Genomic DNA, 24,505 nt, shown 5'->3' with positions numbered 1-24,505 from the left:
ACTCACAATGGCCGTCGAGAAGTCAGGAAATCCACTTCTGGGGCTGCAGGGACTTTAGACTCAGGCGGGAGCGGGAAAGTTTGCGACCGTTGATTAGAGTTTTTGGTGCCTGCCAAGCTGGGGAGTCACTCCTTGACTCCAAGGGAGATTCTTCAGTCTTCCAAAGGTAGTGGAACGTTGAAGGGCCAGGATTCTTCTTTGTAGAGCGTTGTCCAGGGTTATCTGTTTTGCAATGGCAAGGTTTGCTATCTTATACTGAAGATAGGGGTTGGACTAGCTCTATGACCACCCCTCTGGGAGGGTCAGGGTAGGGGGTGGTTACAACCACTTCCCTTTGTCCAGTTTCGCGCCAGAGGAGGGACAGGTAGCCCCTGAACCAGTTTGAGCTGGCATATGCACAGAGGAGCCTACTGCTCCCCCAGTGCAGGACTTCAAAGTGCTCTAGAAGTGCACCCACCCAGCCCCAATACACTAAATCCTGTCTGGGAGGTGGTGACACCTCCCTGTGACAGGATGCCTATTGTTGAGCCTCCTCCACTGCGAGTTTCAGTCAGCAGCAGGAGGGCAGCCCAGTGTCTGTGCTGGTGGCATCCATTTTGTGATGCCAGGGCTCTTTCAGATGTCTACCCTGTTACCACAGTAGGTACATGTCGTCCCCTCTAGAAGGGTGGGATCATGCTCCCACATCATGGACTGATGTGGGGGTATGATTCCAAGATGTTTGACACCAAACACGACATGTTTTGAGGCAGTCATTCCAAAGTTAGCATTTATAATGCACTTAAGAGTATATGGTTTAACCGCATCCACAAACAGCCACAGAGAATAGACTCTGAGAGCTGCAGAGGGGCCCTGCTCAGGCAGAGGCACCCCCTCACCTGTAAACCAAGCACCCTGCCCTCAGGATTGATAGGGCCTGCCTTAGGGGTGACTGATAGGGTTATATGTGTGTGTATGGTGAGATATAGGGAACCTATACCTCAGTGAGGAGTGCTAACACTACCTCACCCAGGCTGCAGTAGCAGGCCTGTGGTGTCAGATTTAGTCTGCTTCCCAGGGGTGGCATAATACATGCTTCAGCCCCTGGTAGGCCTGTGAAGTACCTATGCCCTAGGTACCTAAGGTACCATATACTAGGGGCTCATAAGGTACCACAGTATCCAATCACTAGTGCATCTAATATGCACTCCAAGTCATTTAGAGAGAACAGAGAGGCTGGGGCCCTGATTGGCAGGGTCCCAGCCAGACTATAGCCAGAAACCAGTGTATACATCAGAAAAAAAGTGGGGGCAACATAAGTGCAGATCCTACTCTCCTACCTCTGTTTACATACACTCAGAGGTACACACTCATGCAGATGCACACATTAATGTGCACACACACACAAATCTTGTACAAACTCACAGATGGATATCTTCAGTCCATGCATGCACAGACTCACACATCCATGCATATATATATACTCACACACAGATGCATATAAAATCTCACAGTTTTGTAACTCAAGACTTATTCATATATCAGACCTTGCGATACACAAACCCATAGAGAGGCATCCACATACGCAAGTACAAACCCACAGCCAATAAATACAGACTAAAGCATACACAACCCTCAACCACACATGCACATAGACACGCACATATATTTGCATACTCTGTGCCTCAAAAACTATAGATGCATATGCAGACACACACAAGCCCTAATCAAAGCCCAAAAAACAGACAGATATAGAGATGCTCAGCATGCATGCACTCCCACAGATAACTCCAGGGCCATCCATATTTGAACAAATACTTAGACATGTACACCTAAGTGTGAACATACACGCACACACACACATGCACGCGCACACACACACACACAGACACACACACACTGGTATGTACTCACAGCGCCAGATAATGCCACACCTGTGTAAACATACTCTAACACACACTGTGTGAGTATGTAAGTACTACCTTAGGATCAGAAGAGTAATTCTTGATTTTATGATTTTTTTAGTATGAGCCCTTGGCCGATTTCATCCCCATTAACCAAGTGCAGTGACTCCCGTCCGTATATTTATTTGGTGGGTACCATGACCCAGTTTGTAGGGTGACTCATCAGCCTCGGTGTTCTTGAACTCCAAGAGGCCACAAACAGACAGGGGCATGGACACACAGAGACACAGCACTCACTGCAGCCGCTCACCCTCATGGTTTTATATTGTTCCTCTTCCTTGAATGTAGATTCCTGAATATTTTTTTCCTCTTTCTTCAGAAGACGCCGCCACTCTTGAAGTTTTACCTGCAGAGATGAGAGTGCAAGAAATAAGTGTAGATATATGGAGTGCAGTCTTTTTTTATTATTAACAAATTTTATTGACTTTAATGGTACATAGTGGGCGGTGCTCGAAGCATATATTTCGGATACAGTTTATGAGATTGTACCAATTATATTCAAACAACAACATTGCCTGTGAACATAAAGGCTCAATAACTTAACTTGGCACAGGTTACTACATGTTCCACTATAAGTAAAATGTCCAGGTGTACATGTTTGGATGACAGAGCGACTCATCTTACCTAAATTTGATTTAATTGCCTGCTTTAGTGAGGGTCTGATGGCGGCAGAGGAGGCAGGTCTGTGCCGCGGTATGTTGCCGAGTGAGACCATATTTTCCTATGTTTTTGTGGACAACCACGTGCCTGGTACACCGCGATTTCAGCCTCCATGCATCAGTCCATGGCCTTTCTCCACCCCCTCCATTGATGGCAGGGAGGTACCCTTCCACATTTGGGCAATGCCCCGCTTGGCAAGTGTGAGGCCCAAAAGTAGTAGATGTGGTTAATAGCGATTTCCTCCTATCCCATCGGTGCTGTGAAGTAAGAAAAGCTTGGTATCGAATGGAAGATGCCAGGACAGGACCCAACCCAGACAAGGAGATATTTTATGCCAACATGGTTGCAGTGCCCCACAGCTCCAGACCATGTGTAGGAAAGTCCCCTCCGATTCTCCGCATCTCAGACATATGGGGGATAACGCCGATCCTCCAGAGGCGGGAGAGGGTTTAGTATACTCGGTGGAGGTATTTTAACTGAATTCGGCGGTTTCGTGTGGCTATAGTGGCATCTCAGGACTAGCTAGAGTCTCAGTCCAGTCATCGTCTGTAGGGTCGGGGATGTCTGCTTCCCACGCTTCCCGGGGCTTTTGTAGTGTGGTTTGGGTATCGGTAGTCAGTGTCTTGTAGATTTGCCGGATCTTATGCGTGACAAGATCCCCCATTAGTAAACATCCCTCTAGGGAGTGAAATTCTGGTAGACCTCCAAGCGAGCAGATTAGGGGAGTCAGGGTGAGTCTCAGCTGCTGGTATTAGTAAAACTGTGTCCGGTGCAAGTGGCATTCTATTTGCAGTTGCTGAAAAGTTTTGAGAGTGGGTCCCAGCAGAATGTCACTCAGGGTAGATATTCCAATGAAGTTCCATGCTCGGAAGCCTGGAAGCTCGGCGACAGGTTGCAGGTAGGTATCCTGCCACAGAGAGATTGTCTGTGCCAGACGCCCGTCCCAGCCCATTTTATTCACGATATAACACCAGAGCTAGATGATGGTTCTGCAGGCGGGGGTCGAGTGGTCAAGGTTTTTGCGACTGGAGGAGGCTCAAGAGGGGGGTACCCTTTATCGCAAGTGTTAGTCCTGGCACCATTGGCGTGGGTCTCCCTTCCATGTTTTGACTGTTGCCTCCTGTGTTTTTTACATGTTTTTGCTGGTCTAGATGCTTTGGGCACTTTGCCAGTGCTATTCAGTGCCGAAGTGCAAGTGCTCCCTATTGTACATGGTTGTAATGGATTAGTGACTCCATGATCGGCTTATTTGGTTTACTTATCAGGCCCTAGGACAGTGCACCGTGTGTGCCCTTGGCTTGTAAATCAAATGCTGCTGGTTGACTTGCAGCACTGATTGTGCCACCCAACGGAGCAGCTTGTAAACTGTGGCTCAGGCCTGCCATTGCACAGCCTGTGTGCAGCCTAGTGCTGCCATGTTGACTTGGTAAGTGCACCCACTTGCCAGTCCCTAAACCTTCCATTTTCTTCATATCAGATACCCCTAAGGTAGGCCCAAGGGCAGGGTGCATTGTATGTAAGAGGTAGGACATGCCCTGGTGTGTGTGGCATGTACTGATAGTGAATTACAGCCAATTTCGTTTCTTCACTATTGCAAGGCTACCTGTCCCCATAGACCAGAATAGGCAGTTTTCATTATAACATCTTATAATCATAACTGACCCAGGGAACATGGTAGAAAAACGAATTTAGTATGCCTGAACTCAGAATGAAAAAATACATCTTTTAGTGAAATTGGTTTTAACATTCTGTATTTGAAAATACAATTTCTAGAAAGTAGGTATTTTCTTGTCTAACCATCCAGCCTGCCTCTGCTAGGTTGTGTATTCCATGTCTGGTTTGTGAGTGACAGGGGCTGGGGGGCTCCAGGAGTCTGGATGAGTCAGCACAGGGCTGAATAGGCCTATCTGCATTGGGAGTGGTGGGAGGAGTAGCACCTGGGCCTGAATAGGGCTAGGTACAGACACTCTCTGCCTTCAGAGACAAAGGATTTGTGTGTATAAAAAGGGGGACCCAGACCCCAGAACTGTTAATCATTTCTGGGAATCAAGACAAACCTTTGGTGAGGAGAAGAACCAGGAAATTGAAGGAGGAGACTACCTGTTGCAAAGTCATCCTGTGCCCTGGGCACCCCCCAACTTTTTGCTGACTGGAACTGGTGGTAACAGACTCTGACTGACCCTGGGCTCTGCCTAACCAGGCCCAGGGCCAGTGCCAAGCTGAAAGGAACACATTAGATTTATATATAATATGGCAGGGGATTGAAACTACTTAGAGGTCCCCGGTATCCTGGCGCATGGCAGTTTAGAGGCCAGCAGCTTTTCTGCACTTGCATGTGTGCTCTGCTGAAGCCTGGGGTCAGTTTAAAACCAGCCCTGGTTGCCAGGACTGCTTTTAAAAAGTAAAGAGCTGCTCAAATTCATGAAGTTTCACACTTTCAAGGACCCTCTTGGAGATTCCAGAACCTTGGACTGTGTGTTGGATACTTTGGGACCCGCAAGCAGAACTTCAGGAAGGAGTTCTAACTGGACCCCGCCTGCTGGAGAAGGCTACACAGTGGTGAGGTATTCTCCAGAACCTTTTCTAAAGGTGTGTCCCTGTCAGAGAAAACGAAATGACTAAAAGGGGCACTGTTGGTTTCTAAGCACTAGAAAGTGACTAATCTTTAAAAATTCATAACTCTGGTTCCCTACAGTGGATTTTTTTCGTTTTGGTGTCATTTAAAAGATACAAATATTACCTATTTTTATAAATTGGTGTTGGATTTTTATTTTGTGTTGTGTCTTAATTATTTACTGAAATGGTGTTTTTGAATGCTTTACATACCTGTCTTTGAAGTAAAGCCTGTCTGCTCGCAGCCACGTTACCAAGGGTTGAGCATGGGAATAATTTTCTAAGACCTATGCTGGGTCCTATTATGTGTTAGTGGCCTTATTGCCAGTGGCAGACCTACATTTGCCCCTACCCATAACCCACCTTCCAACACTACCCCTGTGCTGAGTGCTGTTTGGGGGTTGGCCTGCAGTGGTTGCTTCATTGCCAAAGAAAGGAGAAGAGGAGTAAGTGTGCTTTCAATATCTTGAAGAAGATCTCCAAGGGATTGAACTTTGAACTTACCTCCTGCCTGAAGTCTCAAGGATTCAAGACTTCATCACCAGCTCCCCCTGAATTCCCTTGTTGGGAATTGAAGTGCCTGCTATTTGCTGGGCCTTCTGAGAGACTGCGTGTCGCTGGGAGCTGGAAGCGCGACTCAACGAAGAAGAAGCGTGTCTCCACTGCAGCAGTTGCCATCGCATTGCCGAGGAAGCGTGCTGCCGCTGCATTTGTCGCCAGCGCATCACATCACCGGAGAAGCGTGCCGCTGTCGCAGAGGTCGCCGTTGCATCACCGGAGAAGAGTGTCCCAGGGCCTGTCATGGCTCAGAAGATCACTGAGTTGCCACACGGCCGTCAGGCGTGCATGCATCACATCTACGTTGTCGCATCCTAACCAAGACGCCATTTTGTCGCATCGCACCGGAGCGTCATCGCATCGGATCGCAGTAGGAAACCGGTGCATCAACGCCCCAGGAATCGGAGCGAAGGAAGCGAGCCTCAACTTCCCCTGCGCAGCAGTAAGGATCCAACACATCCACTCCCCTGAGTGAACTGACGCATCACCTTCCCTGCGACCCTTTTGTTTGTTTTGCGTTGCGCATCCAAGGTACTTTGAGAGTAAAGTGTTGCATTTGCAATCTTAAGTGAAGTGAGCTATTTCCTACCATTTTAAAGTCTATTTTTGACTACGGTATTGTGGATTTTTGTCGTTTGGTCTTGTCATAAGTCTAGTAAAGATTACTTATTTTCTAAACCTGTGTGGTGTCCATTTGTAGTGTTTTCACTGTATTACTGTGTGTTCACAAATGCTTTACACGCTGCCTCTTAGATAAGCCTGCCTGCTCATGCCAAGCTACAAAGGGGGTGAGCAAGGGTTATTTTAGGAGTGTAGCCTCTTACCTTGACTAGGCCCAAGGGTCCCTATTTGGACAAAGGTGCAAACCATTGTCAACTAGAGACCCCCAAATCTAACATTGGTGGTCAGCGGTGAGGATTTGGACTTGCATTTGTGACTCATATAAAGTGATTGGTGTACACTACTAGTGAGTGCAGACCAGAACGCAACTACATACATTTTGGTAGAGTTTTTTCCTTGGAACTTCTTTTCTATTTTTGATTCTTGAGCACTGCCAGTCTTTTCTACCATGAGTAAGCCAGCATCCATCGCATCTGTAGACATTGAATTGGAAGAAGAGAGGATTGATGCTTATACTGTGCCTAACCTCAAAGCTTTGTGCAAGAAATTTAAAATCTCTGTGAAAGGCCTCACCAGGAAAGAGGAATACCAAAAGGCGCTGAGGGCCTGGTTGTAATCTAGGAATGCCAGTGGGCCCAACCGGGGAGAAAGTACCTTCCAGGGCGGGCAGCAGTGTTTCTTCCAAGGGTCTGTCCCCAGGAGAGCTAGAGGACAGGGAGAGGGAGAGAGTGGATAAGTTGGAGCTAGCCAGGCTCAAAATAGTTGGTCAGAAGGACACAGAGGGAAAGAAAATAGAGCTTGGGATGGAGTTAGAAATGAAGAAGTTTGCCATAGAGGAAAAGAAAATGCATTTTGAACATGAGAGATTGTTGAGGGAATTGGAACTCAAAGCCACAAGTTTAGAGGTTCCTCCCTCTGGTGGCAGCGCACCTTCAGTGCCTGTAGAAGCAAGGACCTACATCCCCAAAGAGGTAGTTAATGAGTTCCACAAAAATGAGGATCTTGGTCAATGGTTTAGGGCTTATGAAGCTGAAATGTTGGCCCACCGGGTCCCTGAAAAGGATTGGTGAGCGAGGTTGTGGGGCCGCTTTGTTAGTGATGGGCGGGACACCTTGTTAGATTTGCCTACAGAGGAACAGGTGTCCTGTGCCCACATGAAGGGAGCCCTAATGTCCAGCCCTAATGTCCAGATATGGTTTGACCCCAGAGTTGTACAGACAAAGGTTTAGGAATTGCAAGAACCTGGAGTCTACCACATGGGTGGAATATGTGTCTTTCTTTTGCAGAGCATTGGATGGTTGGATGAAGTGTAGCAAAGTGGATCATTTTGAGACGCTCTATGATTTGCTTGCATGGGAGCACTTGTCCAATAATTGTTTTCCAGAGCTACGCCAGCACCTAATTGATAGCAAGCTGACTAACCCTAGGAAGCTTGCTGAGGAGGCGGACAGCCGGGTGAGAACCCGGGTCCACAAGGGTCATGTGGGAGACTTTAGCCAAAGCTGGGCAGGGTCCCCAGCAGAGGAGTGGGGGGGACAAGGGTAAACCGAGGGAGTTCCAGAAAGGGCCCCAAAGTAATCCCCAAGGGAACCAAGAGAAGGGTTCACAGCCTCCCCCTGAGAAGAAGGAAGGGTCCCTGACAGATAAGCCTGTTCACAGGGGGCCAAGACCTGTTTTAAGTGTGGTCTCGGGGCCACTGTGCCTATGATGCTAGATGTCCCCTATATGGGAAGACAGCACCCACTGGTGCACCGGCCCGGCAGATGGAAATGGTATGCATGAATAGCAACCTGTCCATTTTAATTTGATAAAATACACTCAGTAAATAACTATATCACTATAAGAGTGTTTTTCTCGATTTTATTCACAGCCGGTCATATCGTGTGATGTGACCTGTTCACTTCACTGCACCCACAGTTTTTCTTTTCTTTTGGACACCTTTCTCTTTTTCTTTTGGACAACATGACCACCGATGATGATAAAAGTGGGCACAACTGGTGAGTACCAACCAGTGACCCTGTTGGTGGTGCGCACGTGAGGGGTCATTTTGTCTTTCACCTTTTTTGTCTATCACACGTTTTCCTAATGATTCAGGAAATCACTTTGGTTCTGAATGTATCCGGAGTAAAGTTGAAAGGACCTTAGTATTTAACATTCAGGAGACTGTCGGTTGTAAAAATTTGGGTTTTAATGAAAGGCGGAAAACGTTTTGCGACTACCTCATAAAAAAGAAAAAAGAGGAGTTTATGGAATTAAGAAAATTACAGTCCTTCGCACACGTTTTAAAGGCATTGAACCTAAAAAGTGGCGCCTTAGAAACCAGGTTTTGGTGTTTTGATGATTTTTGAGTGGAGGGCGACCTGGTTTTCTTTTCCCTCTGTAGCTCCTTTTTGAATATATGAGAAGTCCCGTAGCCCAGCAGGGAATCGACGGACCACCAACTAAAGAGCAGGGGGGCAGAGCCAGCAAGGTCAAGGAGACACCAAGAATCAACAAGAGGAGGGATGCAGAGGAGAAAGGAGACGTGGAAGAGAGGACCGAAGAATCGACCTCGACACAGGAGGAGAAGCTGCCGTGAAGAGACCGCTACAGGAGCAACGCGCTTAGGTCCAGCTCTCCAGCCGGAGAAGAGGAGGCTGGGACTCCCAACCCCGCGGCCCAGGAGGGTCATGGGTCCAGGCAAGTGCCCCGAGCACGACTTATTTCTCTTAAGGGCTGGTGGGCGGGGGTTATGGGTCACTCTACCCTAAAACACTTAAACCCCCCTGGCACCTAGGCACGACACGTTAGGAAGCATGGGTGACAAGAGTACTTTTCCCCAAAAACGGCACCAGACCAAAGTGATCTAACTGTGTCCTTCTTTCTTTTGTTTTCTTAACGTTCCTTTTCCGGTATTTCCGCCTGAGGAGAGAAAACTAGGCTGGGACGGTACCCTAGCAAGAAGAAAATAGCTTCCTCTGGATGTGGACTTATATGTTTTGTTTTACACCAACATTGTTCAAGTCTGTGAAAAAACATAAGTACCCAAGAACTATTGGGATAAACAAAGAAGGGAGTCTTAATAAAAGAGACCAAACCCTACCCATATTGTCTCCAGTGTGCCTGCTAACGGGAGGGCAGGGCGACCAGGATAGCCTCCAGATCACAAGTACCTGCGCCGCGTGCCCAGACTGTCATACATTAATAATGTAAGTATCAGCCACACATTTCCAGATTGTAAGTTCCAGTTCCACATATCAGGATTGTGAGCACCAGCCCTAAGTATCACAGAGAAGGACACAGACACTGTTTTGGCTCCGTTCTTGAACGTATTACATCTACATCTCATTGACTGAATAACCATATCAGGACCTTGTTCTATACAGGTGTCAGCCACATGCAGGGTCTGTGGCAGAGAACAGACACGGGAAGAGAGCAGGTACCAACCCCAGGCGCGGTCTGTGACGGAGAACAGATACAGGAGGAGTGCAGGCACTAACCCCAGGCAGGGTCTGTGACGGAGAACAGACAGACAATGGAAGAGTGCAGGCACTAACCCCAGGCAGGGTCTGTGACAGAGAACAGACACAGGAAGAGAGCAGGTACCTGTAGGAAGGTGTAATGTGACTATACGGTTGCCCCCACTTTTTGCTTGGTGTTTTGCTGGTTTATGACTTAGTTGGACTGGGATCCTGCTATTCAGGGTCCCAGTCTATCTGCTTTCTCTGTAAAATGGTTTGCATGTACATTAGGTACATATCTAATTGGATTCTGGAGTGCCTTATAAGCCCCTAGTATATTGTATACTATGTACCTAGGGCATAGGTACCTCAGAGGCCTACCAGGGGCTGAAGCATGTATTAGGCCACCCCTGGGAAGCACTCCAAAATGGCACCACAGGTCTGCTACTGCAGCCTGGGTAAGGGTGTGCTTGCACCCCTTACAGTGGTATAGTCTACCTATATCCATATATATATATATATATATATATATTCACTGAAAAAACCATAGGTTTCAGACATGTTATAGTTAGCGGAAATTTTACTGATAAAAAACCAATGAAATTCCCCCGTTATAGTTAGTGCAGGCAACTATAACTCACGCGACCGCAATCCTCTGCTGATGCTAATACTGTATTTAGACACTTATTTGCCCATGTCTTCTTCCATACATTTTTAGCTATACATATATTAGAAATATTTTTTTTTCATAAAGACACATATGTCATCAGCAGAAGATTGCGGTCGCGTGAGTTATAGTTGCCTGCACTAATTATAACGGGGGAATTTCATTGGTTTTTTATCAGTAAAATTTCCGCTAACTATAACATGTCTGAAACCTATGGTTTTTTCAGTGAATTTGCAAGGTTTTTTAAATGCTAATTCCTAACTATAACGTGTGTGAAACCTATGGTTTTTTCAGTGAATTTGTACGGTTTTTTAAATGCTAAGTTACTTTACGCCATTCGTGGCGTGCACGCCCACTTAACGCAGTTCGTTCCGTGCGCGCACGGTGCGCTTCGCGCACCGCGCGCCCACTTTACGCAGTTAGTGCCATACACGCAAGGTGGGCACGCAGTGCGCTACGCGCACCGCGTGCCCACGTTACGCACCGTGCGCACATGGAGGACATATTATGCGCTTCCTTGTGATAGGTAATCTGTTAAATTTAATTTGTAAGTGATGACAATAATATGCCATGCACAGAGAGTGTTTTTTTTTTTATTAAAATTTTTAGCGTAAGCGCACCGTACGCGTACGGTAAGCGTAATCGGCGAAATTTTCAAAAAATAAAAATTTACCGTTTTTGGCCTTTGAGGACTCAACTAACATGGCTATGTGCATGGGCGCTGTCTAAACAGCCCCTTTATATGTTTTTTGCCTTTATTTACAGCCCCCCCCCTCAGAGTGCGAGAGAGAAAATGGCGGCCGCCGCTTCCTGGTTTCGACCGATTCGAATGTTTACTTAGATGTAACAGCCAATCAGAATCGCGCTCGCGCACGCCACCGTACGCGTACGGTAAGCTTACGGTAAGCGTACCGTAAGCTGGCTCAGATATATATATTGATTTAAAGGCTTCTTTCGCAGTTAGTGCCGTGCACGCACGGTGGTCACGCGGTGCGCTGCGCGCACCGCGTGCCCACGTTATGCGGCATGGGCCATGTACGCACGATGCGCTTCGCGCACCGTGCGCACATGGGGGACATATTATGCGCATCTTTGTGAAATTTATTCTTTGTTTATTTCTTACCTGTAATAAGCCATGTACAAATATGCACACGGGGTGGGGAGGGTGTGGATAATTTTTTTTTAAAAAACGGTAAGCGTAATCGGCGATTTTCCCCAAAAAAAAAATTTTTTTTTTTGGGCTTGGGGGTTGTTTGGGGACCCCTATATCAATGCTGGGTGGTTAGGATCTCAAGAAACTGCCTCTTTAGACATTTTTTGGCATCGTTTTTGCTGCCCAACTCAGAGAGCGAGAGAGAAAATGGCGGCCGCCGCTTCCTGGTTTCGACCGATTCGAATGTTTACTAAGATCTAACAGCCAATCAAAATCGCGCTCGCGCACGCCACCGTACGCGTACGGTAAGCGCACCGTAAGCGCACCGTAAGCTGGCTCAGATATATATATTGATTTAAAGGCTATTTTCTCTGAATCTACTGAACAGATTTACACCAAACCTACAAAAGGCACTTCCTTGACCTGAGGACTACCTCTCTGCCAAATTTCAAGTAATTCTGTTCAGCCGTTCGGGCTGTAGCTGTGTCTAAAGGTCCTATGGAAAAATGCATGGGAAAAACGCGTTTTGGGACCCCCCTTTTATCTCAGCCCCCGCTTGACGAATCCCCCCGAGACTTTCAGGGTAGGAGCGGAGCGTAGCGCCCCACCTATTTTGAAAAATTTGCGAGGATTCGTCGACCGGCGCCAAAGTTATTCAAAATAGAATGTTGCGGATTTCCTATGGAAACGTGGTCCTAACTATAACTACCTACTGGCGACCGCCAGTAGGTAATGTATATATATATATATATATATATATATATATATATATATATATATTCACTGAAAAAACCATAGGTTTCAGGGGTGTTATAGTTAGCTGGACTTTTCACTTGTACAAAACCATTGAAATTCCCCCGTTATAGTTAGTTCAGCTAACTATAACTCGGGCGCCCGCAATGCACTGCTGATGACGTCACATATTACATCACTCATGACATGGTCAGTGACATCACTCATGACATCACTGATGACATCTCAAATGACATCACTGATGACATCACTGATGACATCAGCCAGTGAATGTGTGTTTTTCTGAAAATTAAATATGTTTTATATATGTATATCTCAAGGTCGATGGAAGAATAAATGGGTATATAAGTGTCTAAATGGATGATTTGTTTTTGAAAAATTGATTGTGTAACTGACTGATTAAGTGTATCATAGTGAATACATGGCTTAGTGAGTAATGTTTAAATATGTAAATATCTGTATCAGTCTCTCACTTTGTGTATAAGTGGCTGCATGGGTTGGTGAGTAGCTACATGGGTGTCTATATAGGTTATTAGTTGGTTTTTTGAGTATCAGTCTGAGTGTCTGCATGGTTCGGTGGGGGGTATTACGTAGTGCATAGGTGCATGAATGAGTGACTCACTGTTTGTATGTGTTGAACACAGCATGTGTGCAGGACTGTATGGGTGGATGAGTGTGTGTATGGGTGTGTTAGTGAGTGAATGACTGTCTCAGTAGTGTCTTTATGAGTAACTACATATGTTTTAAACTAGTATATGTGACTATTGGTGTATATATGTGAGTATATGTGAGAGTGAGAGATTGAAAGAGTTCCTGTATGAATAAGTATGTGTTTCTATAAGTGATTGTTTAAAAGACTAAGTATGTGTAAGTTTCCGTAGAAGTAAGTATGGTGGTGTGTGTATAACTGTATATGCAAGTAAATGTATGTTTGATTCTTTATTAGCATGAGTGACTATGTGTGTGAGTAACTCTATGGATGAGTGGCATTGTGTAACAGGATGTATAGGTGTATGAGTACATATGATGAGTGAGTACATGTATGAGTGACTGTATAGGACTGTTGGTGAATGAGTGGATGTGTATGTGGATCTTAGAATTACTGAAGAGGTTGTTGTAACTGGTATTGGTATGTCCATTGTTTTGAAAATTTTAGTCTCTATTTTTGAATGTGTGTATCAAAGGTTATATTAGGGTGAGAGGAGGTCTGCCACTCTATCACAAGGATGATGTCATCAGTGATGTCATGAGTGATGTCACTGACCATGTCATGAGTGATGTAATATGTGACGTCATCAGCAGTGCATTGCGGGCGCCCGAGTTATAGTTAGCTGAACTAACTATAACGGGGGAATTTCAATGGTTTTGTACAAGTGAAAAGTCCAGCTAACTATAACACCCCTGAAACCTATGGTTTTTTCAGTGAATTTCTGAGGTTTTTTAAATGCTAATTCCTAACTATAACGTGCCTGAAACCTATGGTTTTTTCTGTGAATTTCAAAGGTTTTTTAAATGCTAATTTCTAACTATGCCTACAGAGATAGGACATGTGAAGAAATAAGAAAAAATGCACAGAAAGAAACAAAAGAAGTGCAGAAAGAAGCAACAGAAGTCCTCAAATACGAAGATAAGTGCAGGAAGAAGGATAACGTGCAGAAAGAACAAAAAGAAGAGCAGAAAGAAGCCTTGTTGCAAAATCATCCTGTACCCTCAACTTTTTCAGACGGATACTGGTGGTAACTGAGCCTGACTAACCAGTCCTAGAGCCAGTGCTATGTTAAAAGACACTTAGAATACAGTGAAAACACCTACATACACTAGGGAACATTATGCGTTGGGGTCCCCCTGTGATTAGCATGACCTCCTCTGTAAGCCCCTAGTATATAAGAGGGCATGGGGATTAAAACTACCTCTTAAAACAGGCCACAGGGCGTTTTTGCACACGTTAACTCAGGCCCCGTCCCCTCCCTTCACCACTGTGTAAACACGCCCTGTGTCCATTTTTAGTTGGGAGATTAAGTTCATTTGAATCCTGAGGGTCCCTGGGGTCCAACTAGCCCACTAGGTACCTCCAGTAAGTGCCACAGAGCTGCGTTGCAGAGAGGTGTAAAAAGTGGCACGCCTGGACCACCTCTCTGCAATGCAGCTCAGTGGCGCTTACTGGAAGCACTTGGTGGGCTAGTTAGCCCCCAGGGGCCCTCAGTATTGAAGGGAAATTATATCCCCAATTTAAAACGTGCCATAGTGCGTGTTTGCACACGTCACCTCAGGCCCCGTCCCCTCCCTTCACCACTGTGTAAACGCGCCCTGTGGCTGTTCTAAGTTGAGAGATTAAGTCCCCTTGAATCCTAAGGGTCCCTAGGGTCAAACTAGACCACTAGGTACCTCCAGTAAGCGCCACAGAGCTGCGTTGCAGAGAGGTGTAAAAAGGGGCTTGGCCTCAGAACACCTGGCTGCAGCGCAGCTCCCTGGCGCATACTGGAGATACCTGTTGGGGGCGCGTTTGCAGAGTGCTGCACGGAGGGGGCATGGCCTCCTGCACGATGCCAGTCTTTTATTTATTTTAGTTTTTTAAGAAGGGGGGCTGTTTGGTTCCCCTTCTTATTCTAATTTATTGGCCCTGATGACCCCATCCCCCAGGGCCAGTCTCCTAATTATATTTTTTTGACCCCAATCCCCAGGGCCGGCCACTGTTTTTTATTATTTTTAAAAAATATATATTTATAGACACACCTAGGACATGCTGGACAAACCGTACGTACCTATCACCATGACGATTTGCGTGATATTCATTAAAAGGCGACTATGCATGCAATGAATCCACGTGGAATGTATTTACACCACTAGTGAAGCTCTGACATGTCTGATGCCCTACCGTGCCTAATCCCGGTAGACACCCTTGTCGTTTATTTATACAAACTTGGGTAGCTATTGACGGGCACATTTAATACACATGCACACCAAGCCATTCAAAGGGGATTCGACAAAAATTCGACAAACTATGCAAGAAACCCCCCTCACGGTTAATAAAACACACATCCACTGCCGGATGTGTAATACTTTTTATTTTACTCTCTGGAAAGGGGACGAACATCACTTGAGAGTCACAGCGCGCTCCTGACAGAGCCCAATGCTGTGTTACACCCACCATTGCCTGCCGTGTGCCACACACCTCTGTGTTGTATTCCACTAGCCAGTGCATATGCTATGACAGCCCATGTGCACTGTAACACCACCCCGTGAATATGTCATGCCACACTTGTCTTCGCACGGGTTATATTGCCCCATCTAACGTGCCTTTCTCGATGCCTATGTTATAACGCACAGTGCTATGCCATACATATTACAATCTGGGATCCATATCTTTGTCACAGTGCATATGCAACCTTACACTCCCCAGCACATATTTTATATTACAACTTTAGAGACTAGTTAGGTTACACAACACTGCCCTGTGCATATTACACTCCAAGGCGCATATCGCATAGCACGCGCTAGTGCCTGTGCTATCTCGCGCTCTCCAATGAATCTGTCATTGCGCACAATGTATTGCATATTATATTTCACGCCCGGTTCATCTTATATCACACTTTTTGGTGCATAGTTTATACCATACACTATATCTAGTTTTCATTTTCAATCGTGCTCTCAGGACTATGTTCTATATAACACTGTGTTCACCTACCCTTTTCACGGGCATTACATTTTGCGATAGGGGGTGGAGGGTCAGGGGGTGTTTCTGCCAAGTGAGCCCGGAGTCACAGTCACAAACGTCCTCTTCTTCCTGAATAAAAGTGAGATTATGCTGCATACTTGTTCATATTTTAAGTAGTTCGCACAGACACAATGTTTTAAAAACAATAAAGTTCCTAATACCCGCCTTCTCTGAACAGTTAGCTTGCTGCCCCATCCCCTTCCTCCCTATCCTCTGTTGTGTGAATCCATGGACTAGCCTCCTCCCTCCTGCCATGCATGGTCTGATGTGCTGCCACTGCCCTCAGTATGATGCACCAGTCCACTCCTCCTGCCCTCCATTGCCCAATTCTATGCCCCATCATTGACCTCCTGCTTAAACTCTGTGCTTAGCTTGCTGCCCCTATTCTCCTTCCCCCTGCCCTCCGATGTCTTTGTGCATGCCCCTGCTCCATCCTTTTTGCCCACCATGTCCCATGGACCTGCCACTCCTATCTACTCTGAGTGTTCTGTTGAGCTGCCACTCCCCTCCCACCTGCCTAGCATTGTCAGATGACTGTAACCTGTCCCTGTCACCTCCACCCTGCCTGTCCACATGCCATGCCCCTATCCTCTTCCTCCTGTCCTACATGGTCCATTGTACTGCCACACCCTTCTGCCCTCCCTGGTCTGTTGTGCTGCAGCTGCTCCTCCTGCCTGCCCCGTGTGGTCTGTTGTGAGGTCCCTTCCCCTGAACTTTCTTGTCTGTGCACAGGTCCTGACCCTCCCTTCTATCCTCCATCGTCCTTTGTGCATGCCCCTCCACCCTCCTTCTTGCCCATCATAGCCATTGTGCTGCCACTAACCCTCCCACTTGCCATGCATGGTCTTCTGTGCTGCCATGGCCCCTCCCACCTTCCCTGTGTGGTCAGTTAGCTGCCCCTGACCCCCTCCCACCTTCCCTCCATGGTCTGTGTGTATGCCATCACAGTCTCACTGTTTTGCTTCTAGTGCCCATCCTGCCTGACCTCCATGGCTATCTTGCTGCTCCTGCCCTGCCCCCTTGCCCCCAGCCCTACTCCCTCCCTCCTGGCTTGTCTGTTCCATTGTAATGCCCCTGATCCGTCCCTCCTGCCCTTTATGGTCTGTTATGCTGCAGCTTTCTCTCCTGTCTGTCCATTATGGTCAGCTAGCTACCATTGCCTCTTGCCCCTCTGTTCTCTGTTGTCCATGTGCATGGTCCTGTCCCCTCCCTCTTGCTTTCTATGGATTGTTGTGCTGCACTCCCGTGTGGTGTATTGTGCTGCTGCAAACCCTGATGCCTGCCCTGCAGGGTCAGTTTGGTGCACCTCTCCATGTCCCTCCTGTCCTCTGTTATCCAAGTCCATGTCCCTATCCCATTTCCTTCCATGATCCAATGTACCATACTTGCGAACATTTTGAACTTGGTAAGAGGGAGATTTTGAAAAAAAACTGGGGTATTGATTTTCCCCTTTGAGTTACATTGAAAAAGAGGATATTGTAGACAGGAGACAGATCAAATAAAGCCCATTTGAGCTTAAAAACATTGGACGTTTCCTGGCTGAATCGGGTCTGTTGGCATGTATGGTTGTACTACCATTGCCTCTTCCTTCTGCCCACAATGGTCTATTACATTGCCACAGGCTTGAAGGAGGGTAGATTTTGTATCACAGGGGGCCCCTGGCCCGTTCTGTCCACACCTGAAGTATGAGACCCTTGTCCTTGCCCTGCCAGCTGCATTTGTAGGCCGTATTAAATTGACCAGCGGGTCCTGTGTTGCTATATAATTATCCTGAGACATCCTTACCACTCAGCCAGTATAAAACCCCTGTGTAGGCCCTTCTGTTCAATATGTAGGCCTCTTTGTTAAATTGACCATAGCTCTGCAATTTTAGTGTATAGCAGTCTGAAGGCAGGTCTGCGAGGCCTTCTGCTCCAAACCAGTAGCCCCCACCCTACCCGAGTGCTCCGTGCTCGGTATCAAAGTTCAACATCCCCCTGAAGCTGTCGACATACAGTAGGCTGCATCCTGGACTGGTACTTGCTTCCTGGGCAGGTTTCCCGCTTTTAAGGAAGTGGCAACCGCAGAGCGTCAAGTTAGGAGAACTGAGGAGATTTTATACATGAATATATTGAATTCCCGTACAATACCCATTATTTTCTGCTTGCTCTATGGAACTTACGATAAGCGATTGGCCTGAGAGACTGACCTTTTCACCCAGTCCATTGTCAGCATTAAGTGGGTAAATGACGAAATGTCTGGTAAAATCTGCAGACGAAGCTTTTGGGTAGCATACGTAGGTAGATGTAGCGTGCAAAGGAGCCCACAAAATGATATAAAAAGGGAGCACCCACAGATATCGACGGACTACCTCGCCGTCTGTATGTAGGTTAACAGGCAGTGCAGGTTTTCCCCAAGAGCTGGGAGCTCTTGTCTTCCTTTGCTTAAAATGTCTTGCTCTGCTTTGCTTGAAGTATCTTATTCTATTTTACCTATATGAAATGTCATGTTATGTTTAACCATTGTTCTCTTTACTTTTGCATTTAAAAGATTTTGTATTGTAATTGCAGGAATGCTTGCTCTAAGAGTAAACGTGAGTGTTCCTAGGTAACATTTTCCTTGGTGTAACTTGTTTCTCATGATGCATTTATAGATGTGTTTTCTCTCTCTCTCTGTCAGTACATTAATTGAGATACAGAGAATATCATGACAGCTGTATGATTATCTGGATTCTGTATTTTGTACTTTATGTCTCTATTCTGCGGTTTCTTTGAAGTTGCATCTTCTCATTAAACTGCCATTGTATTCTGCCTCCAATTCCATGTCTCATATGTCTGTTTTCTTCATTTTTGGAGCAAGCGTTCCTAGGCACCCCGGCTCAAATTAAGGTGCCCCTTTTGTCCCTGACTCACTCGCCTGCTCAGTTCTGTGGTGGCTCCCGGGGATCTGGGGACCGCCCCTAGCTTCCTTGACCCGTAATAGATCTTGCCTCCAACAGCCTCTCTTGCAAGTCCTGTATTGTTGGTTTGTTGCCCCTGCCCCCCTTTCCACTGCCCTCCATAGTCTGTTGTGCTTCCACGGCCCTTCCTGCCTGCTCAGTGTGGTTAAATTGTTGCCTTTGCACCCTCCTACCTGCCTTCAATTTTCAGAGTCCGTGCCCCTGGCCTCTGCCTCTCAACAGTATCCTAATGAACAACTAGATTGCTAACATTCTATATTTATTACAAAAGTGTGGAACGCCTGACATCATCTTGATGTAATCAAAACTGTAATACCTAGAGCATTTCCTTTAGAAATTACATATATGAGAGGGTCTTATTGGCATCAAAATTATGGTTAGTGCTCTAAAAGGCTAAAATAAGGACATATTTTCTGAGTTTTCAAATAGCGACAAAGCACTTTTAAATTATTTGTTATCTTTATGTTTTTTTATCCAGTTGACCACTTGATTAAATGTTGCACTTAGGGGAGATGATGTGGTGTTACTTCCAGAACTGCAGACTTTGCAACTGGGGAACCAGGTTGAAGTTTCTGCTTCAGCTCGACATTCTGTGATTCTGGTCAAATCACTTAGTCTCCCCATGTCTACAACCAAAATGAATGTGTTCTTGTGTGATGTAACCAATGCTCATGTAAAGCACTCCAATACCTGACAAGTCTGCACTATATAACACTGCAAAAACACAAAATAATAAGTGTTTTGCACACTTCTGTCATTGGGCTATATTTGGGCTACATCTGGGTGATTTTGGGCTACATTTGGGCTCTTTTGTCTCCGGTGGCCATCTTGGGAGATTTATTTGTTATGAAGTTTCCTAATTTCCTCATGTACTGCAGTCTCCTCAGTAGGAAATGCTTTCAGTTTTTTACTTTGATTCCATCATGAAGGTATTCAGATATGTGACACATTTGCCATAAATTCTGAATGTTAGCACTCTAGTTGCTCATTAGATCATTGTAGTAAAACTACTGCACCATGGAAGTCTGCTCCTGGTATTAAAAGTGCATGTTTCAGTCTGCATGTCAGAATTTTTTTAATGAAATAGAAGAGGATTTGAGAAGTCACTCAAAATGTGCCCTCATTTTCTTTCTTCAGCATTAATCATAATTTCTATGGCAAAATGAACCTCCTCATTTTGTTCCTTTTTAAATTAAATGTTTTAAGTGTTACCAGTTTATTCCAATCAAGATGGCTTCAGGTGTGCCATACTTTTGTCATAATGAAGACAGTAAGCGCTCTAGTTGTTTTTAAGAACATTCTGGGACATTCTGTCATTGGGCTATACTTGGGCTACATCTGGGTGATATTTGGGCTACATTTGGGCTCTTTTGTCTCTGGTGGCCTTCTTGGGAGACTTATTTGTTATGAAGTTTCCTAATTTCCTCATTTACTGCAGTCTCCTCAGTAGGAAATACTTTCAGTTTTTTACTTTGATTCCATCAAGAAGGCATTCAGATGTGTCACACATTTGCCATAAATTCAGAATGTTAGCACTCTTTTTGCTCATTAGATCACTGTAGTAAAGCTACTGCTCACCAGGGAAAACTGCTGCTGGTATTGAAAGTGCATGTTTCAGTCTGCATGTCAGACTTTTTTAATGAAATAGAAGAGGATTTGAGAAGTCACTCAAAATGTGCCCTAATTTTTCTTTCTGCAGCACTAATCATACTTTTTATTGAAAAAAGAACCCCCTCATTTTGTTCCTTTTTAAATTAAATGTTTTAAGAGTTACCACTTTAATCCAAGCAAGATGGCTTCAGGTGTGCCATACGTTTATCATAAGTAGGACTGTTAGCGCTCTAGTAGTTCTTTGGAACACTCTGGGAAGCTGCAGTAGAACACAAAGGAATCAACTGACAGTCTCTGCCCTTGTTGGATGTACATGTTTTACTGAGAATGTCAGACTTCATTCTCACATGACTGAGAAAGATAATGTGAATTTACAGAAAATAAGCTCTCAGTTTAGCCTATAGATCACCTTCCAAACCTCTGTGGTAAAAGCATGAGAAAATATTTTTCTCTCAATCATGATATCCCAGCAGAAGGCTTTTTCACATGGTGAAATCACCTTAGAACATACCACAATTCCTAAAATGAGTATGGTACCATCAACAAATGATTTATAATGTAACTAAAGTCTTAAAACCTTCTATTAACTGCAATGCTTTTTAATGAGGTGCTATCATGTATATTGGTCCCAAGATGGCTGTCAACACTTCTTGGATGAAGTGCTGACAGCCAATCAGATCTCAGGATGAGATGTGTGGTTAGGCTCCGCCCACATATATATATGCTTTTAAATGCTATTTTCTCAGGATCTACTGAACAGATTTACACCAAACCTACAAAAGGCACTTCCTTGACCTGAGGACTACCTCTCTGCCAAATTTCAAGTAATTCTGTTCAGCCGTTCGGGCTGTAGCTCGTTCTAAAGGTCCTATGGAAAAATGCATGGGAAAAACGCGTTTTGGGACCCCCCTTTTATCTCAGCCCCCGCTTGACGAATCCCCCCGAGACTTTCAGGGTAGGAGCGGAGCGTAGCGCCCCACCTATTTTGAGAAATTCGCGAGGATTCGTCAACCGGCGCCAAAGTTATTCAAAATAGAATGTTGCGGATTTCCTATGGAAACGTGGTCCTAACTATAACTACCTACTGGCGACCGCCAGTAGGTAATATATATACATATACATACACATGTAAACCTTGACAATTCTGAACGCAAAGTGCTTGGTTTTGTGTGAAAGGGTGCCCAAGCATGAGCTGAGCCCCTCTGCAGCTTTCGGAAATACTTTCTTATGGCTGTACAGCCATACTACATACTCTTAAGTGCATTATAACCTTGCGGTAAATGCTAACTTTGGAATGGCTGCATCAAAACATGTCGTGTTTGGTGTCAAGCGCTTTGGAATACTACCCCCTGCCAATTCTGGTGGCGGGGGTAGCATTCCACCCTTCTAGAGGGTGAGACATGTTCACTTTGCCTAACCCGGTAGGACTTTCCTGAGCCCTGGCATCACAAAATGGATGCCTCTGCCACAGACACGGGTCTGGCCTCCTACTGCTGACCGAAACTCCAGCAGGGGAGGCCTGGACAATAGGTTTCCTGTCGAAGGGAGGTGTAACCACCTCCCCAGACAGGCTGGTGTGTATTGGGGCTGGGCGGGAGCACTCTCTGGTGCTTTGAAGTCCTGCACTGGGGGCACACTTGGTGTCCCTGTGCATAGTCCAAGGGCTACCTGCTCTGGCGCGAAACTGGACAAAGGAAATGGGTGTAACCACCCCTCTTTCCAAGCCCACCCATAGGTGGAGCCTTAGAGTTAGTTCATCACCTAAACTTACTATAAGTATAGGAATACAGTCCCTAGGACTTTAGATTACCCTGGACGAAACTCTGCAACATATATCCTGGACCTTCGACTTTCTATCACGACTAGAAGACGGAAGAAATCTCCCTTGGGGTCAAGGAGTGACTCCCCTGCTTGGCAGGCACCAAAGAAGCAACTGACCGGTCTGCATCGCTGAAGCTCGCGCCGGACGCCGAAGTCTCTGCATCACCAGAGGTGGATTTCCAGATTTCCCTGAGGCTACCCTGAGTCCACAGCAAAGCTGAGGACCGTGGCTATCCTGGGTGACGTGGAACCGTGACCCCTGGACACTGTGATCTTTTGCGGCAACAGCATCTTCCTGGTCCTCCTCAAAGTTGTGCTTTGGGCTCTGAGTAGCCCCAGCTTTGAGCACCTCCTGCACCGAAGATTGCTGGCCTCCACTCCACGAGTAACTCGTGGGCCAGTTTCAAGTGCGACTGCACGAGGCTCCTTCGCGATCACTAGCCCGTTGGCTAGCAGGTCCCACGAAGGCAACTCCTTTTCTGCTTGGGTTTTCCTGGTTGCTCCAGACGCGCCCTGACTTACCCTCGCTGGGTGAGTCCCTCAGACCTTGCTGGTCTGCACCGCAGTCCTTTCTCTGAATTCCAGTGACTTGCCGTTTCCAAGGCTTGTTGGGTCCAACCTGGTCGCCGACACCGCAGCACTCGACAGACTTCGTGGGACAGTTCGAATCCGGCTCGTGGACTTCGTCGATGCCTCCTGGACCTCGTGGCTGAAGTGTCAAGACACCCATCAATTCGCCTGAAGCACCCGACATCTGTGGGCATTGGTCCATCCTGCCCTTGGTCACTGGCTAGTGACCCAGACTCTGTCCCATCTGCTTTCAGGTTCCTTCCATCCCAGATCCAGGCTTGGATCTCTTCGGAAACTTCTCCTCTTCACGGCAGCAGCAGTTCTTTGCAGGCTTCCATTGAAATCGACGACGCGAACCGACACCAAAAGACACCTATGCACCCGGCTTCCCTGGGTGAGGTAACTCGAGTACTCCGGTGCTCCCGTGGGTGCTAGCCCTAGAACTTCTTAAGTCCATAAGGGTTTGGTCCAGACTCGATTAGAAGTGTCCCTAATCTTTAAATTTCCAACCGCGACATTGCCCATAGAAGATAACGAGAACCCGCGGTTGTGTTCTCACACTCCATACAGTCCCCGTGGGTCCCCTGTGTCACTACTTTGGGTGGTTCCTTGGGGTCCCAGCGATTCTACAGGCTCTAGGCCTTGTGTCTAGTTCAGTTGTGGTTCTTATACCACTTTTTGGGTATATGGTTTGGTACGCCCCTAGGGCCCAAACGTGTATTTGTGATATTACTGATAATTGCTGACTTGTAACTTAAGTACTTCGAACTTCAGTCTCATACAGAGACTAGAGGGGTGTGTGTTAAGCTAAACACATATATTTTAAATAAATACCTGGTGTGGTTGTCCTTTGATTTGATCATTCAGGAGATTATAGACTGGTAAAACAAGCTGCTTTACATTCCTTCAAGACTTAGCCTGAAGGCTGCTCTCTATAGCTACCACTAGGATAGCTTTCAATAAAGGTTGTCTTTAACCTATCACCATAAGGGGTTGTTTGGACTGATACAAGGTGCCCACTAGAACTAGTGGACAGCATATATCAGGCCACCTTCTCACAGTACCAACCCCAAGCAGGGTCTATGACAGAGAACAGACAGACACAAGAAGAGTGCTGGCACCAACCCCAGGCAGAGTCTGTGACAGAGAGCAGGCAGACACTGGAAGAGTGCAGGCACTAACCCCAGGCAGCATCTGTGACAGAGAACAGACAGACACAGGAAGAGTGCAGGCACCAACCCCAGGCAGGTTCTGTGACAGAGAACAGACAGACACAGGAAGAGTGCAGGCACCAACCCCAGGCAGGGTCTTTGACAGAGGACAGACAGACACAGGAAGATTGCAGGCACCAACCCCAGGCAGGGTCTGTGACAGTGAACAGACAGGCACAGGAAGAGTGCAGGCACCAACCCCAGACACTGTCTGCGAGGGAGAACAGACAG

General features: G+C 46.3%; 1 protein-coding gene across 1 annotated transcript in view; it reads right to left on the bottom strand.

The window, feature by feature from the left end:
- Positions 1 to 24,505, bottom strand: part of LOC146869613 (E3 ubiquitin-protein ligase TRIM39-like) — a 120,873-nt gene that overhangs the window by 77,756 nt on the left and 18,612 nt on the right. Inside the window, exon 2 of the mRNA XM_085608644.1 lies at positions 2,194 to 2,289. Coding sequence (XP_085464770.1) covers positions 2,194 to 2,289 — 96 coding nt within the window. The remainder of the gene's footprint in view (positions 1 to 2,193; positions 2,290 to 24,505) is intronic.

The sequence above is a fragment of the Triturus cristatus genome, chromosome 1_1 (assembly GCF_964204655.1).
Source record: "Triturus cristatus chromosome 1_1, aTriCri1.1, whole genome shotgun sequence".
Lineage (NCBI taxonomy): Eukaryota > Metazoa > Chordata > Amphibia > Caudata > Salamandridae > Triturus > Triturus cristatus.
Note: the sequence above shows the minus strand (reverse complement) of the source record. Positions and strands in the feature narration are given on the sequence as shown.